A 16,535-nucleotide genomic window follows, 5' to 3' on the forward strand; every position below is an offset into this window, starting at 1 on the left:
TAGGCGTAAATACACAAAAGTGAGCAAACGATATAACGTCAATGACATTACGTTATGATTTTGCGTATGAGCACATTTGGGCCGTCAAAACTTCAATTTTTTTTCCATGGGAACATGAACCGGCGGCTTTTGCAAGTGAAGTAACATTTCTGTAATTACGTTATTGCGTACGTTTCTCTGTTTTTCCAATTTAATGCACGTGTCCAGAAAAAAAGAAAGGTGATAAGCGATGTATATCGCACAAATAGAGGAGCATAAGCCGTACGCACAGGCATCATACGTTCCGTCGACTGACTGTGGCTTTCTCTCCACTCTTCTTTTTTCCTTCTCTTTTCACAGCAGAGATGAAATACCGCTCGTCGCTCCAGCGGCACAGCTTGTACGCATCTGTCCAATAGGAATGGAACGAAAGGAACGGGAAGACCACCGACGGGGCCTCAATGTTTTTTCATATCAGCGTGACTTCTCCATTGCCTTGACACCAGCGAGATAATCAAAAGTAAAAAAAAAAATGCTGCACAGCTCCTAAAGAAATGCGCATCTTTATACCGCGAAGTAACGCCGCTCCATGAGCGCATATTTCTACAAATGTTGCACCGTTTTTGTCGTTAGAGTACACGCCACTACGCTCGTAACTTCGCCAATTCCAGCCCCTACGCATGCGCAGAGGAAGAAAAGAAGGCTTTGGGCAGCAAGGGCAATAACCCGGAGAATCGGGCGAGTTGATGTTTCGGGCCACAGCTTTAAATAGCGAAAGAGAACACGCGCAACCTGTGAAGCAGAGCAGACACTTAAATGCTCCTTTGCGTGTTTGGATTTCTTCATTGTCACGTATTGTGTCTTTCTTTTTCCGCTTGACAATTAAGGTTTTTCTGGTTCATCTTGTCTATGTTGTGGCGATTTCGTATTGCCACAACCGCCCCACAGTATTGTTCCACAGACGATCTTACGAAAACAGCAAGGGGGGGGGGGGGGGGCGAGAGAAGCATGCATTTCTTTTTAAGTAATCGTGGATCGGATAAGTACGCGTGGCCCGCGCACTCCATTGGCGTCTGTTAACCGATGGGAGCGCCCGTTCTCCTGCCGAGTAAAGGTTCATATTCTTGTTTCAATATTACCAGAAATTTGTCCCCGAGCGCAGTGGCCTGTACGCTTTCGGCGGAAGCGGTGCATACCAACAATGGGTGTAAGCGAAGAGTGCACAAGCACATGTACATAGACCGTGGTTTCTAATCTGCAGGACCACATTGCGCATATAGTAAATTTCCGGCGAGCCGGAGTAATGTTTTGTACAGTAACAAAAATTCTAGGAATGGATGAAAAAAAAAAGCAGAGCGCAAGAGTGGCAAGAAGTTGAATACAAGGACTCAGTCTGCTGCATTACAGCGTGGCTGAGGCATATCGTAGTTGTTGCAAGCCCGATCAGCTGCGTGGAAAGATAAACATGTAGTACTTGTTTTCTATAGACCTAAAAGAGATAATGTAATAATGTTATCACTCTAATTTTTTTTTCACCGACAATTACTTTCGCACAGCTATAGCCGGCAATGCCACGTGCATAGACTTTTCCCCCATTTCTCTAGGGTTTCCGTTTATCTAGAATTACCTGCAGCAAGTCCCGCGCGCGCGATGCTGTGTAAAACTGCCAGAAGACGAGAAGGTACGACATATATTTGTACATAATAAGAACATGTGGAATAGATTTGAAATAAAAAGGCACATGCAACATCTGTGTCACGTGTCATGCTCCGAAGACTTTGGTGGCGTCAGCCTTTCTCCTTTGTTTTCTTTCAGCAGTGGTGAAAGGCTGTGGTGTGTGTTCCTTTTCTTTAGACTTCGATCCGCAACACCTAATGGAACCTGCTAGAAGAAATTGCGGATAGAAATGCAGTAAGTGGCGGGATTGTTGATGTGACATTCTGATGCGAAATGGAGCTGGAAACTGGCACAGAAAAGTAGCAGAGAACCAGGAAATATAGGAAACCAGGAAATACCAGGAAATACGATATGAGAAATTCTTTCCTGTTTCAGTTCTGTGTTAAATTTTCGTACCAATTTATTTCTCGCCATTGCATACAGTCGACGCGTCTTGTCTCTAAAGGCTACGTTGACCGTGGGGACGGGGTACTTCCCACCACATCGACTGACCACGTTGCATGCTTGGTCGTAGTAGCAGGGAAACAGAGCGGGGCGGATGCATGATTGCGCACAAATAACATCCGTCACGCAAGCGGCCGTGTATGAAACAAGGCGCGACTTCTTAGCAGGATACAGTCGCGAGCGGAAGTCTCGAGGGCAGAGATACCACGATTTTTTTTTTCTTTGCAACCTAGACGTGCTGTCGGATCGAAATCGAGTGGGGCATCCTACGTGCGCCTGTTCCACCAATGTATTGCATTGAGACAGTTCTACATTTAGCTCTTGTCTTCTCTTTGTGCAACAAAAAAAAAAAAGAAACATAAACTTCAAACTTCAAACTTATCGGCCACGCTATAATGGATAATTGTCACCACTTCTCTCTATGACTTTCGGACGAGGTATCATGTATGGGACACACCTGACCGCGTGCCTGCAAGTGATGAGCGTGTCGCAATTGTTTCTATAGGCCAACCCTAAAAGTCGTCTGAAGGAAAAACAGATGCCAGAATAAAGAGCGAAGAAGAAGATGCGGACATTTTTTTTGTAGGTGCCATAGCAAGCACATAATTGGGGAAAAGTCAATTATATCGAAGCATACATTTTATGCAGACAGACGACGTCTAAGCAAGGAGCAGGAAAAACTGAAGAAAGCAGGTTAAAATAAAGGATTTAGCGTATCAAGATCTTCAGAGCAATAGCAACGTCGAAGGTTATTGCAAAGGTTGCCCAGTCGTTGCGGCTTCGGCAGGCGCGTTGCCATTTTAGCTTTAGAAAGCAAGCTATTAAAAAAAAACGGCGACTCATAGACCGTTCTCGGGCAACTAGAAGGTCGAGGAGAGCTGTTAATTGTGGTCTTAAAAAGGCTGTGCGCGTGCGAAGGCTTTTAATGCGACTTATTATTTGCCTTGACACTTTGAGGCAATCAGGTACGTAGGCTCCTGTCTCGCCTCATTTCACGTATCTTCAATAAAAAGAAATGCACGACCGATGATGACCTTCCAGCACAGTAGCGCGATGTTCAAACTATTACGCCACGATCGCTTCTACTTTTCTTTCAGTCTTTTTTTTTTGCCTGTGTTTATAGATCAAGGCACGACTGCAAGCATCTCTCGCGTACTTTTCTGCTGGCAGAGCCAGCGACCGCTTTGAGATGCTTAGCGTGTTCGTCACATGCCACTTTCTCGGATTCTTCCCTCGTGGCAGTCATCTCTGAGTCACTGTGTTAAATAGCACCGCCTTCGGTATCAGCTTGCAATCCCCAGTTCTACTCTCCTAGCAGATAACGCTGCATAGAAGCTCTACGACATCGTACTGGCTTGGGGATCAACGAAGGTAAAACAGGTTTGACGTTAACAAATTGCTTCGGCGTTTTAGCATAGGTCACATTACATAAATGTATGAACATACTATCGCACACTTCGTGGCGAATGACATCACAATCAGTGATCATCTCGCGTGTTCCCGCCCAGTACTTATGTATAAGCTAACATTCGTATATCATAGACTCGCTTCGGGAAAGGCTGGAGTAGAAATTATGCCATCACCGTCATATACCATCGTAATCGTCGTCATCGTCTAGTTACCGTCGCCACATATGCGCTCGCGTATTAAACACTACCGCTCGCCTTGTAGAAACAGGGTGGTTCACCTGGTAAGCCAGTTACTTGCAACATGCTTCCCACAACACCGATTCGCACAGTGCGTGGGATCTGCACATTTTTTTTTTTTTTTTTGTAATCCGTAACATACGACGGCGGCAGAGAAAGCAACTTTGTTTTTCTTTTTGTTTCTTATTGCCTCGCTAAGAAGAAACCTTGAGCTTCCTGCACAAAAGCACGCATAATAATGAATGAACTGTTATTATAGTGACCAAGAAAGATACAAATGTCATGAATGCAGAAAGAATCTGTATCAGAATTGGCTATTTGCTTCCTCTCCGTCTTGCTTTCCTCTCACCGGTCGCCACATTTGTAGAAAGTTAAATAAAAATAAGTTCATCACAAATTTCTGCACCGGCACGTTCTTGAGCACTTCTTGAGTCACGCATTTCACGAGTGGCACTCGGCGATCAAGAAGTGTCGCACATTAATAACACCTATGAGCAATTAGGGATGGAAAAAAGATGGAGCAACGCTATATTTTTTACTGCACTTTTGCTGTGGAAGCGTCACCTGCTTTGGCCTATAAGAGTGCACCAGCTAACGCGTCTTCTTCAATAAAGAACGAAAGAATGACCAAAGTTCAGCTCGCAGAAGCATGTAAGGGTATATTACATTATGCAAATAACATAGAGCTTGAAGTTTTCACACAAAATGGCAGTGCAAGGCGATACAAATCTCTCTTGCCAAGTTTCCTACATAGCCGATGACTGCTGCTGCGATGAGAGCCACGAAAGCGCCCTGGATATCCAGCAGGGCCGTTTCATGTATTTTTCAGTGAAAATGTTTTATTCAACAGTCACCATTTCCCGAAAACCGGCCTGACGAGGCACTTCTCTTAAAGGTTGAAGCCTAGTGCTTAGTGGCGGAGTGCAGCTATTTCCGTTGGAAAGGTGGGCACCGGCCATTTCACGCAACGTACCGCCGAAGAAGAGGAAAGCCTATATATGGACGTCTAGGGAAATTTAGGTGAGAGGGCTATTGCAATAAAGAAGTACTTTAAGGGCAGTTCAAACAAAAAAATAACATTCCAGTCATTGTGCTTTATTGCAGACGCTTGCCTACGCGATAGACCATTTAGTTTCTGTATTTTGTTTTATATATGTTACAACGCACATCTCGGCAGGCGGGAGGGTAGTAGGTGAATAAGGGACAAACATCGCGAATTGGTTGCTGCACCAACGTGTCAAAAACTACAAATGTCCGTATTACTGCATCAAAGTTGGCACATAGGCGAGTGTGTTTAGTTGCCTTATTTCAAGTTATTTTGCTGTTTTGGTCAGGCAACGTGGACATACGAGCAACATGGCGCATATCTCCGCGTTGCTGATGAAACCAAGGAGCGCGATGCAAGCCACAGCGGCCGAGTGGAAGCCTATTGTCGCGGCGACACAATCGAAGGTTGTGATCAGGTATCCCACTGCTTTTCGATGCGTCGCTATGGCGTCATGTCAAGATCAGGGTAAATATAATCCCGTCATGCGGCAGGCCAATAAGCCAAGCGCTCTCTAACAAACGGAGGGTCGGATGGACATTTCGGCAAAAAGGCGTAAAGAGAACAAGAAGATCCCGGTACTCTGCGCTCCTGTTTCGGGACGCAAGCGAAGGTCGAACGAAGGCGAGGTAACCTGTCATACGCGGTTTTTGTATTCGCGTTGTTTTTTTTAGGTGTCGTACGCTGTATGATCATGCACCTCTGGCATTTACATGACAGTATTCGAACTTTTCTCGAGGAATGGTTTCGTTCACCGGCTGTTTAGTTTGCTTTAGCATATGTGTCTGGCCCAGGCGTAGTGCCTTGGGTGACCCTGGGGAAATGCGAGATGGTGACACCGGACGATAACATGGAAATCAGGAGTGAACGAAGTGGGCCGGAAAAAGTGAAAGAGAGAAGACGGGAGACGCTGGGCCTGGGGCTGTTTGTCCACGCTGATGACGGATGAGTTGGCAACGTCGTGTTACACTGACACTCGACTCTAGCGTCAAAAATGTCTGCTTGTTTCTTTGTTTACGCCGATAACTACGTAATCGACTCCCTTTTTCTATCTTCTTGCGATGCTCCATGTTTCATATTCTGATGAGATTCCGGTTCAGTAACGTCAACAAAAGAGTAACCAAGGTACCAAGGTAAAGAAAAGAGTTTTCCAAGGTTCCCCCGATAAACTACTTTCACCGACTTCTAGTATTGGGAATACAAATTATTCAACACCACTCAAGCGAAGTACTTCAGCATATTTCATCTTTATTGCTAGGTCTATCTGGTTACTGAAGCCACGTGCAAGGTGGCAGCCATGGAGACCTTCGTTAGTGTTCCTCAAATATTTGTTTTTCGTTTCTGGCTTAAAGGAGCTTCCTACGACATCCGATCAGGCCGTGTAGTGTCCGGGAACACGTTGGCCCATTCATTACTTTGCACCTCATGGGGGTCGTATTGGTTATAGTGTACCAGGCCACGTAATGCATCCTATCAGGCTCCATCCACCCTATATGATCGTACATGAGCGCAAGTTTCCCGTTGGAAACCGCATATGTGTCCGGAGGGCAGCGTATTGACTCCGTGTGGTAGGTCAGGAAGAGAGCACCAGGAATCTGTATTTGCAGATTTTTTTATTTTGTTTAGCAGCGTTGCCGTTATTAATCATGACTTTCTTTTCTTCCTGCCTGATTTGAATGCATCTTATTCATTTAAAATATATACACAGCGTCGGTCATGAATGATTGAAAAAAGAAATCTCGTTACCTTTTTTGTCTGTGTCGTACTATGTGATAGCTTCAGTGCACCGTTCAGTAATGACTTTCTTATCGCTCTTTCCAAATTCATCAACCTTCTTTCAAAACGAAAGAAAGCAACGAGATAATAGTACTAGCACTGATCATAAAAGAAGAAATAAAAAAAACCAAGCATGGGTGTCTTGCCTGAAACATGCACGCTTGCCTTGAAGAGAAACAAAATGGCGAGATTGAAAATGAAGCTGAGGTTCGGAACGCCGCTGTAGCAAGATATAAAACAACGAAATAAAAACGCAATAATAAACATATGCGTTGCTATCGAAGGTGACAGCGGGGCACTGAGTTCCTGTACATTTGTTCATCGCCTGATAACATGAAACTACTCTCAACGCATGAATTGCGTGAGTTTCAGAGTGGAGTCCGTGTCCCAGCTTTTCCGTTACTTCATGTTCTTTATTTTCTCAACGGGCCAGAACTTCTTGGCTTATGTCTGAAAAGGACAGATTTTTTATGCTTTCATCTCCTTTGGAAACGGGGAGTGTTCGATGGGCCGTGAAGAGATTATACGCTATTTGAACATTTCGAACACGTCCCTTCTTAGAAGGAGCTATGGAGCTGTAGCATTGCATCTCCACTCGTTTCGTATTCAGTTTTTGCAGTTGTTGTCTTTCCAGCCTCTTCTACAGCTTCCTATCTAGTGAATATTTTGGTCGCATTTTATGGGACTAGTCGGGAGACAATTATTTTTCTTTTACGGGTAAGGTAGCCAAGTTCTCTGAAGCGAAATTTTTTTTCAAGCGTGACGCGTTTTACATTGGCTGCTGTCTGCTGCTGGATCGGTCAGTATCTTGGCGTATATATTTCCGGATAGAAATGTAGGGTGCTTATTAGAGCTCCAAATGCTATAAGTACCAGCCAATGGACTTATATAATCTTCATGTGCTAACCGACAAAACGTCGCGAAAGAGAGCACCTCCTCTGCTCTGTTGTAGAAATATATATATATACATATATATATATATATATATATATATATATATATATATATATATATATATATATATATATATATATATATATAACTGATGCTTTAATTTACGTTTTTTTTTTTGATCTAGCCATTCTCGCTGTGCCACTGAGTGTGTACCCATTCTTGGCCGATTCTCCAGAGTGGGCATGAGCAATGGTTGCACAAGAGGTACGTAATCGCTAAATGTAGGACGCTATGTATGCCATCAAAACATTGACATCGACCTTGCAACATTGTTGCGTAGACATTTCAAACTCTGCATGAGCCTATTTTGGTGTTTTATTGTGGCATAACTTGTGAGTGGTGTAGAGGAAAAAACAAAACTTGTGTCAGATGAATGTTGTAATATTTGTGGTTGACAAACATAAACATGCTTGGGGTTGCATGCTAGAACACGCCTTAACTAGGTTGAATAGATTCCCAGCTTGAGCACTGACAATGATAATGAGATGTATTCAATAATGCAAATACTCCTAATGCTTTTATCAGCAGCTTAGGGCGAAGCATCTGCTTCCGCAAAAATGTAATAAAATGCAGTTAGCGGATCCACCAATCAGGTGCCTGTAGCGATCAACGATGACAAGTATATGCTCTGAGGGAGAATTATTTTTTCCTCTGCTCTTCTGTCTTGCAGGCAGTGTTTTCATGATTTCTTTCACGCAAGATGTTTACGCTAAACGCAAGAAGAGTGGCAGAAGATTTTTTAATACTTTTAAGGCAACCCGCGCCGTTTCTCTTTCTCTAATTCGCATCGCTTCATTTAGGAGAGAGAAAAATATTGCAAGTACAAATTATCAAACAATGTATATCAGAGGCAACCGTCACATAAATAAAATACTATAATATATTTAACTCACTATGTAAACGGGTTTGCTGCAAATGTACATTAGGTGGACACTTTGAAGCAATAAATAAAAGTTAAAGGTAATTTATACGAAAGTTTCATAACCCCAATCATTTATCTGAAGGTGATTGCACAATGATATTGTCTTTACAATGTTGCTAGCCTTGTAGCAAGTACCTACAGCTGGGGAGGAAGTTCTTGTGCAAAAAAATTTTGTCGCAAGCTACAGCTTACTGCAAAACGCAATAAAAAAAATATTAACACGAAGAAGAGTTCCCCATCCGGCGCCAAGGTTTGTGAATGATGGCGCTGGCTAACACTCCCAAGGTTAGTTCTAGTATAGCAGCACATAAATACCGGAGAAAGTGGATGGGGAAACCGCGCCGCGGTAGCTCAATTGGCTAGAGCATCGCACGCGTAATTCGAAGACGTGTGATCTTTCCCCACCTGCGGCAAGCTGTTGTTTCATCCACTTTCATTGCCACTAATTTATCATTTCTTTAATTCAATTATTAAGTACAAGGAATTTCCCCTATGCTTTCCTTGGTGCATTTGTTTGTTGGCTTCCCATGATATGATTAATAAAAACTGAGTTCCTCGGTTAACACCCTTCCTTCTCGAAAAAAAGTGAAGATTACTTCAAATTCTGCTTTCGAGCCATGTGATAAATATAAATTGGTTCACTGTTGACGAGAACGTCTAACTAGAACGAGAACACAAGGTACTAGTGATATTAGGGAAAAGAGTGTTCACAATATTCTTTTGTCAATTTATGTCTACCTACCGCGTCATATCAGCATCGCAATTTCTTCCAAATGAGAAGCTGATTAGTGCACCTTGCGTTGATGGATGTATATACTAAACGGGTGTTCTTTGTAAGAATTTGTGGTACTGTAGTCGTTCGCAAAAGCCCAGCGCGTTCATCTTTGTTTTTCCAAGTGTAAAAGCTGCATCAAAAAGATTTCTCTTTCTTTTCTTTTTGCATATTATATTTGAGATATTCGTCTCTTCAATCGGTTGTGGCTACTCCTCTTTGCACAGAAATACACCTAAGTGAAATAAAACACGCAAGCGAGAATTAAAGAATCAATAGAATGTAAATTTACTTCTTGGCGATTGCGCGTACAAATTCAATTATGCTCCTTCTTCGCCAGACGGGTTTCCATGAAGCAATGAATTAAAAATACACCTTATTAGGGCACAAGAATCAGTAACATGATATAAAGCGCAAACTAGAAGAATATATCAACTTGAAGTGCCTCTTGCTTGGTTTCGGGCATTACAAACAGACCATTGTGGGGTGCAAATTAGGCTCTGACAATCGTATCTGCAAAGTGTGAAACCACCGCAACCGCCTCCCCCCCCCCCCCTCGCCCTTGGCGCGAAAAACATTTCTACCTCAAACGATCGACCGTGCACCCATGCTCTGGAACGGGTCGCCTCTTCCTGTAGGAAAATCCAGGTCACACGCATTACCGAAGCACAACCTGTCGCGAAACTGACTAAGGCACGTGATTTCGGTAAATGCGCCGCGCTGCGACAAAGAAAGGCAAGGAAAGAAAAAAAATTCTGCAGATCGCACTCACTGTGGAAATCGAAGTAGTGTGAAACATTTTGCCGGTACCTAGCCATCCAGCATTGTTTTGGAGAGAGAGAAAAGGATGCATAGAAAGGCTGGGAGGTTAACCAGAGGCAGTTCCGGTTGGCTACCCTGTACGAGGGGAAGGGTGAAGAGGATAAAAAGAGAAAGGGAGCGGAAGGGGGAGATAGAGAGAAATAGAGACGAGCACGAACAAACCACGTACCATGCAGTGCGGTAGGGGGCGGCGTTCTTAAGTCTATCGTGAAGTTCCGTAGACCACAGGAACCTTATAAGGCCTTGAGCGCGGATGTTCTGCGGAAGCACTGACCTAAAGCTTTGAGTTCTGATAGTGGACGATTGTCCAACTGGTCCAGTACTCTGCACATCACTTGTCTCTGGTCACTATATCGCGAGCAGACACAGATAATATGTGCGAGCGTCTTATCAATGTTGCATGTGGCCCACATGGGGCTGTTGGCCATTCCAATGAGGAAAGCATACTAGTTCGTAAATGCAACGCCTAGCCACAGACGGTACAACATGGTGTCTTTGCGTCGTGGTAACCCAGGTTGTAGGTGCATTCGAGTGTCCGGAGACAACGAACGCAAACGACACATGGTGAAAGATGTCTTGAGCGAACACATTCGACACCTGACTCGGATTCCTTGACACGGTCTTGCTTGCGTTCCAGCAAAGAGGCCAGATTAAATTTTTGCCAAAAGTGTTGTAAGACATCAGTCCTAATTGCCATAGCTATTTACGCCTGCTATACGATTATCAGACCCATTGTGGTGTCTACACCAGCCGCAAGTGCAAATGACAATTCCAGGAATCAGAAAAAAAGCTGGAGCGCCGTTGCAAGCTTTGAAACAAGCCACTTTGGAAGACATTCACAACGTACACAGATTCCGGCAACAAGACTACACAGATGGTTCGGTAAAACTCAGCAGCTCAGCTGTTGCAGTCATCGTCCCGGCAAAATCTGAAGAAGTCAAATTAAGAACTTAATGTGTGACCACATCGACGGGTGCCGGAATCAGGAATCACCGCAACAATGGACAGTCTTTAGTAACTCCATGGCAGCCCTTCAGTGCATACATAGCCCAATACGCCACGGACCCAATAAACAACCGGCCTCAGAAATTCGACACGTGTATCATCGCAGCCATGACCAGGGACACAACATAATCTTTCAATGCCTTTCAGGACATTGCAGCATCAGCGGGAATGACCACGCCGATGAAGCCGCCGCATCTGCACATGAAAGTGGTCAGCGTGTCTTGATTCCGCTTTCGCGAACAGACGCTGCTGCTGGGCTGCGATTGATGTCCCGTGACTGCAGTTTGCCTTCTATGGAACTCGAACGCTTTCAGCATTGTTTAAGTTTTGCACAAACATTTACCAGGTGAACCAACGTGTTTCCGTAAATTTAGTAGAATTTGTGTATGGCGGCAGAAGCACGACGAAGACCACTACGTCAAAGCCTATCTTATGGCACCAAGGACATTTCTACACAGGCTGTTCGATGGTAGCTTACGACATCATGAGTACTGGTTTATAGATGGACATTGGACAAGCGTAAGCGAAATAAACATGGATAGCGATGCCATCAGCAACTACGTATTATACAATCGCACCTACCGGTGTATGTCAAGATGACGATGACATTTGTACTCAATCGAAGACATGTTTAAACATTGTTAACTCGGGCGATTATGAAGTGGGTACAAGGTCGCACAGTTTATATGCGTAGCGTAAACCACTATGATGAAAGCTGTGGAAAGTGGGCTGGTCCCAGAGATAGTGAAATCTAGCACGGTGCCTCAAAACGCGACCTGTCACAGAGAAAGAAGATGAGACAGTAGCACGTGATTCACGCGTCGAGTGTGCAAAATAACTGGCTTCATTTGGAAAAGCAGAAGTATGCGTGCGATCGTGACCTGGTCAATAAAGAATAAAGAAGCTGAAAAAAAAATCGTGGTGTAGTGGTTAGAACACTGGTCTACGCGCTTGATGGCAAAGGTTCGAGTCGACCATTGGTCAAACATTTTCTTTTATGAAAACGAGGCGAGACACGAACCTAATTACCAACCTACTGCAACGCGCCAATAATGAAACAAAGAATCCGTCCCGTTGAAGAAAAAAAAAAATCCGTGGTGTGCGAAGAACACGTGACGTGGTACCTCAGCTGCAATATGGGAAAACGCAGGGAAGAATTTTTGCTTGCGGGTGCTAGTCGATAGAAATAAAGCGAGTGTCTATGCGAGAAACAAATCTCACCTCCTGGCAACATTGCAAAGCTGCAATTCAGTCTCTCCTATCACCTCCAATACTGAACCGATTTGACAAATTACTGCGCTAAAGACAATCCCTAGAGTGGCCTTCACAACATCCAGCCTACAGCCACAATTTCCTGTTGAGCCTGGTGAAGTCAATTTGCACAAATGAGTCGAACACACTCATTCTTATTGTCAAGGCACCTGAGTAGGTTAAACGCACTCATTTTTAAAGTCGAGTCGCATAAGTAAGGGAAACCTACTCATTCGTAAATTCAAGCAGCCTAACTATAGCGTAGACCATGAAACAAGCATGGTAAGGCGAAGCACGCAGATTCTAAGGACGAAAGAAACGGACTGTCAACAAAGTAAACCTCGAACGCTTCCTGGTAAAACTTTAAAGTCCAATCCGTTAATCTTGCCTTCGTTTCTATTGGATTCTGCGCCACCGTGCGCGGGTACAACTATCAAGGTCATCGTTATTATATGCGTAAATATCTTTCTCTCTTGCAACGTGTGCGGTTCTGACCATTTCACTTTCGCTGTACGTTTTCGCACTCGCTGTTTTTTCCTCCACGAGATCATCATCGATGACGGATGGGCCGGTTTCGTCGGTTCTGCCGCTCATTAACGTTGCGCCTGTAGGTCGTTGTAGGAAGGAACTGCAGACCGGTATCATTCTTTTTTTTTTTTTCCTCATGTGGCTTTCCTTTCCTTAGTGCCAGTCTCGTGTTCTCCCGGAGTAGTTTTCGTATGTGTTCTTCAATATTTTTCTTGTGTTAGCGGAAACTATGTGTGGCTTTTTTTTTTCTTTTCACAGCACCCCGGCCACAGATCCTCTTCCGGTGCCTACGTGCTCACCCTGCGCGGTTTATTAGACTAGCAAAGTCGCCCTGCTGCCATTCATCACAGTCAAAATGGGTGCTTACATGACAGTCACCGTGGCTTTACTGGCAGCGTCGGTGATGTGGCATCATTATCGGCCGGACGGAAGTGTGATCGGTAAATTTTAAATACAGAAGAACAAAACCTAGCTTTGGCTTGACAAACAGGCACCCTTTTTCTTGTTTCAAAGGGCCTAAAGTAATATTTATTTATTTATTTGTTTATTTATTTATTTATTTATTTATTTATTTATTTATTTATTTATTTATTTATTTATTTATTCATTCTTTCAGCAGAGTACGGTAATGTTGGTCCCTGTTCGCAAACACACACTATGAAAAGAAGCCGAAAACTAATGAGAAAGTGACAATCATTAGCTGATGCAAGAATCAATTCACCCGTACAAAACGTAGGAAAAGCCTTATAACCATTACAAAATGCCGCTACGGCCGGCAATCGTCTTTATGAGAAATCATCTTTGCGGCACGAGTTTCGAGAATCATGCCTTCAAATTCCGAAGCGAAGTGCGTTGAAGTTGGGCCAAAAGCTTATCAAAATAGGAGAATAATGCCAGAGAACTAAAGCAAGGTGTACACTGCTTAGAATTTACAGATTTTTTAGATAGTTCCAGTTTATTCGAAACCTTTAAGTATCATGTCCTCGGGAACATCCAGAGCAACTTACGGCCTCGATACTTCACGCGTGTCAGTATGAGCTCGCAATGGCTCCAGCGTTAACAATAGCTATCGCATCGATCTGATTGATATTGGTATGAAACGAGGTATAGTGGGCGTCCAAACATGGTGAGTGCACGGACACCGGTTATGTGCTCGTAGTAGAACGTACTAAGATAATGCATGGAAGATATTCTTGCGCAAGTATGCCATGCTATTCTGGTGTAATTCAAAAATAATGTCAAGCTGTGCGCTTTGCCATTTGCATGCCGCAGCAGGTCATGCACGCGGGCTCCTGCTGGCTTGCTCTATTTCCACTTTGGAAACTCAGACGAAGAAGTGTCTTCATGTGCCATATCTGTCAAAGTTTAGTATTGCCTGGTTACTGCGCGCTTTCTCGTTTGCGTTTCTAAATTCCCCTTGGTTATAGCCGGTACCTGACGAAAGCTACAGACGACTCGTGATCCATCACGTATGAAAATAGAGCTTCCTGAACAATTCGTAGGAGGCAAAGTTAGGCTAAAATGGTTGTGGAAATAATAAGGACAAGCTGCTATATACCGCGCGGCAGTGTCGTGTATTTCGATCTTCCTCTCTCACACACACACACACACACACACACACACACACACACACACACACACACACACACACGCACACGCACACGCACACACACACGCACACACACACACACACACACACACACACACACACACACACACACACACACGCACGCACGCACGCACGCACGCACGCACGCACGCACAGACACACACACACACCACATTTTCAGTGTAAATTGTTGTTTCGTAATTGCGCTCATTATATGGTGATATATGGTGATACGTTGCAGCTAGTACGTTCCCTGGAGAGCAATGTAATCACAGGCACCACTTAGGTATGTAACTACGAGAGAGAAAGTGAAGTCATAAGGGAAAGGCAGGGAGGTTTACCAGGTTGAGCCCGGTAGGCTACCCAGCTCTGGGGAAGGGAGTATTGAAATAGGAGAACGAAGGACACTTTGCACTGGTACACACATGATCAAGCGTTTATCACTGAGTCAGTCACAAGCCATCATTTAGGCGGGTGCGTTTTCAGAAACGCAGTAACGTTTTTGTGGCTTTGTACATAACAGACGCACGAGGCGACGGCCCTATCTAAGGGCCTTAAAGCTGTCCGAAGGTACAGCCTCTCATCTTCGAAAGCTGGGCAGTCGCACAGGGAATGTTCGATCGCTTCTTTAAAAGCGCCTGTGCTGAAATTCACATTGCAATTCACACTGCAATTCGCCATTTAGATTAGGAATGAGCAGGCGTTTTTGAAAGAAACTCCTAGTCACAGGTGGCCCAGTAAAGTTTCTTCCCGTCTAGTAAAACCGGTTAAAAGTTGTAATCTTGCATGTAGGTCTATGGCATATAGGCACCAGTTGGTGAACTCTGGCGTCTTCCGTTTTCTTGGAGTAATGTCCCTACGAAGTATCTATCATCACTACGAAGTGAAGAACGCTAGAATAATTTCTATAGCTTGCATTGTGGGTGAACTTTAGCCACTTTGGAGCTCGAATTATATACATGTGCAGCTAAAATTATTTTATACGACTTGATCTAGTCCCTTTAGGTGAAGTCAGCCCAAATGACAATTAGAAGCAGTAATTACCCCAAAAATTTGTCGTGTTCTACCACCGCCATCAATTCAAATCTACGGAAACATTATCTGGTGTAAATAGCCGCACCTGCGCTTTCTCTCAGCTGACTTCTCAGCTGAATATATGAAAGTTTCAAGAGTTTATTTTACTAATGGTAAACAGAAACGACTAGGAAGGATAATGGGCGGATCTCACATGTGCTTGAAAATTGGTTACAAGCGAAGCCTATTTAGACGTTTAGCCCCCCTTCAATGTCTTCGCTTCTCATTCCTCACTTCTATGTAGCTCAAAGCTGCTCGCTCAGTGAAAGCTCTGGTCCCGTGTTCTCCTTACTTTTTCTTTTCACACTCAACTTCTTTGGCTGGGGACTTCATTTCTTACCCCTTCGCCCAACTTGTCTATTCAGGCACCTATCCAGCGCATATGCCAGTTCGGGGGGATCGGCCAGGAATGTTCACATACGCCGTGACACATGCCCAGTCACACATGCTCATAGCCGAAGGAGATGATTTGTGCACATAAGTGTAGGGTAGCAAACCGGATGCTGTTCTAGTTGACCTCCCTGCCTTTGCTATCCTTGTTTTTTCTCTCTCTCTCTATCTTGTGCACATACTTAGTGGTAAAAACCTAGTGGCACACGTTGCTGTGCAATCAGCCAAACAGCAACAACCACCTTACACGAATCGGGAAAAAGATACAAGCTTTGCTTTATGATTATGAACCCACTCACGGAGAACGGCGTACAATATGCAATGAAAACACGATACGTCTATGTATGAACTTATACATAGATAGAAGCCTGTGATATACAGTGTTTAATTATATATACAGCTTCTAAGCCGCCTTGGTGATCTTGCCAAGACGTCTTGTAGACGGCTAATATACCTATGTGTGTTCAGTGGGCATGATGTCCTGATTGACAGACAGACAGACAGACAGACAGACAGACAGACAGACAGACAGACAGACAGACAGACAGACAGACAGACAGACAGACAGACAGAGAGACAGACAGACAGACAGACACAGACAGACACAGACAGACAGACAGACAGACAGACACAGACAGACA

At 44.1% G+C, this 16,535-nt stretch overlaps 1 protein-coding gene across 2 annotated transcripts in view; it reads left to right on the forward strand.

Moving 5' to 3' along the window:
- The window catches only part of LOC126537462 (cell adhesion molecule Dscam1-like), a 206,837-nt gene extending 205,111 nt beyond the window's left edge, over positions 1-1,726 (forward strand). Inside the window, exon 27 of one of the 2 annotated variants that reach the window (XM_050184467.3) lies at positions 340-1,726. In XM_050184467.3, the coding sequence (XP_050040424.2) occupies positions 340-398 (59 nt within the window). In that variant the 3' untranslated portion in view covers positions 399-1,726. The remainder of the gene's footprint in view (positions 1-339) is intronic. The other variant, XM_050184468.3, reaches the window with a different exon arrangement.
- Positions 1,727-16,535: the final 14,809 nt, after the last annotated feature.

This window comes from Dermacentor andersoni, chromosome 4 (assembly GCF_023375885.2).
Source record: "Dermacentor andersoni chromosome 4, qqDerAnde1_hic_scaffold, whole genome shotgun sequence".
In the NCBI taxonomy this organism is placed as follows: Eukaryota; Metazoa; Arthropoda; class Arachnida; order Ixodida; family Ixodidae; genus Dermacentor; species Dermacentor andersoni.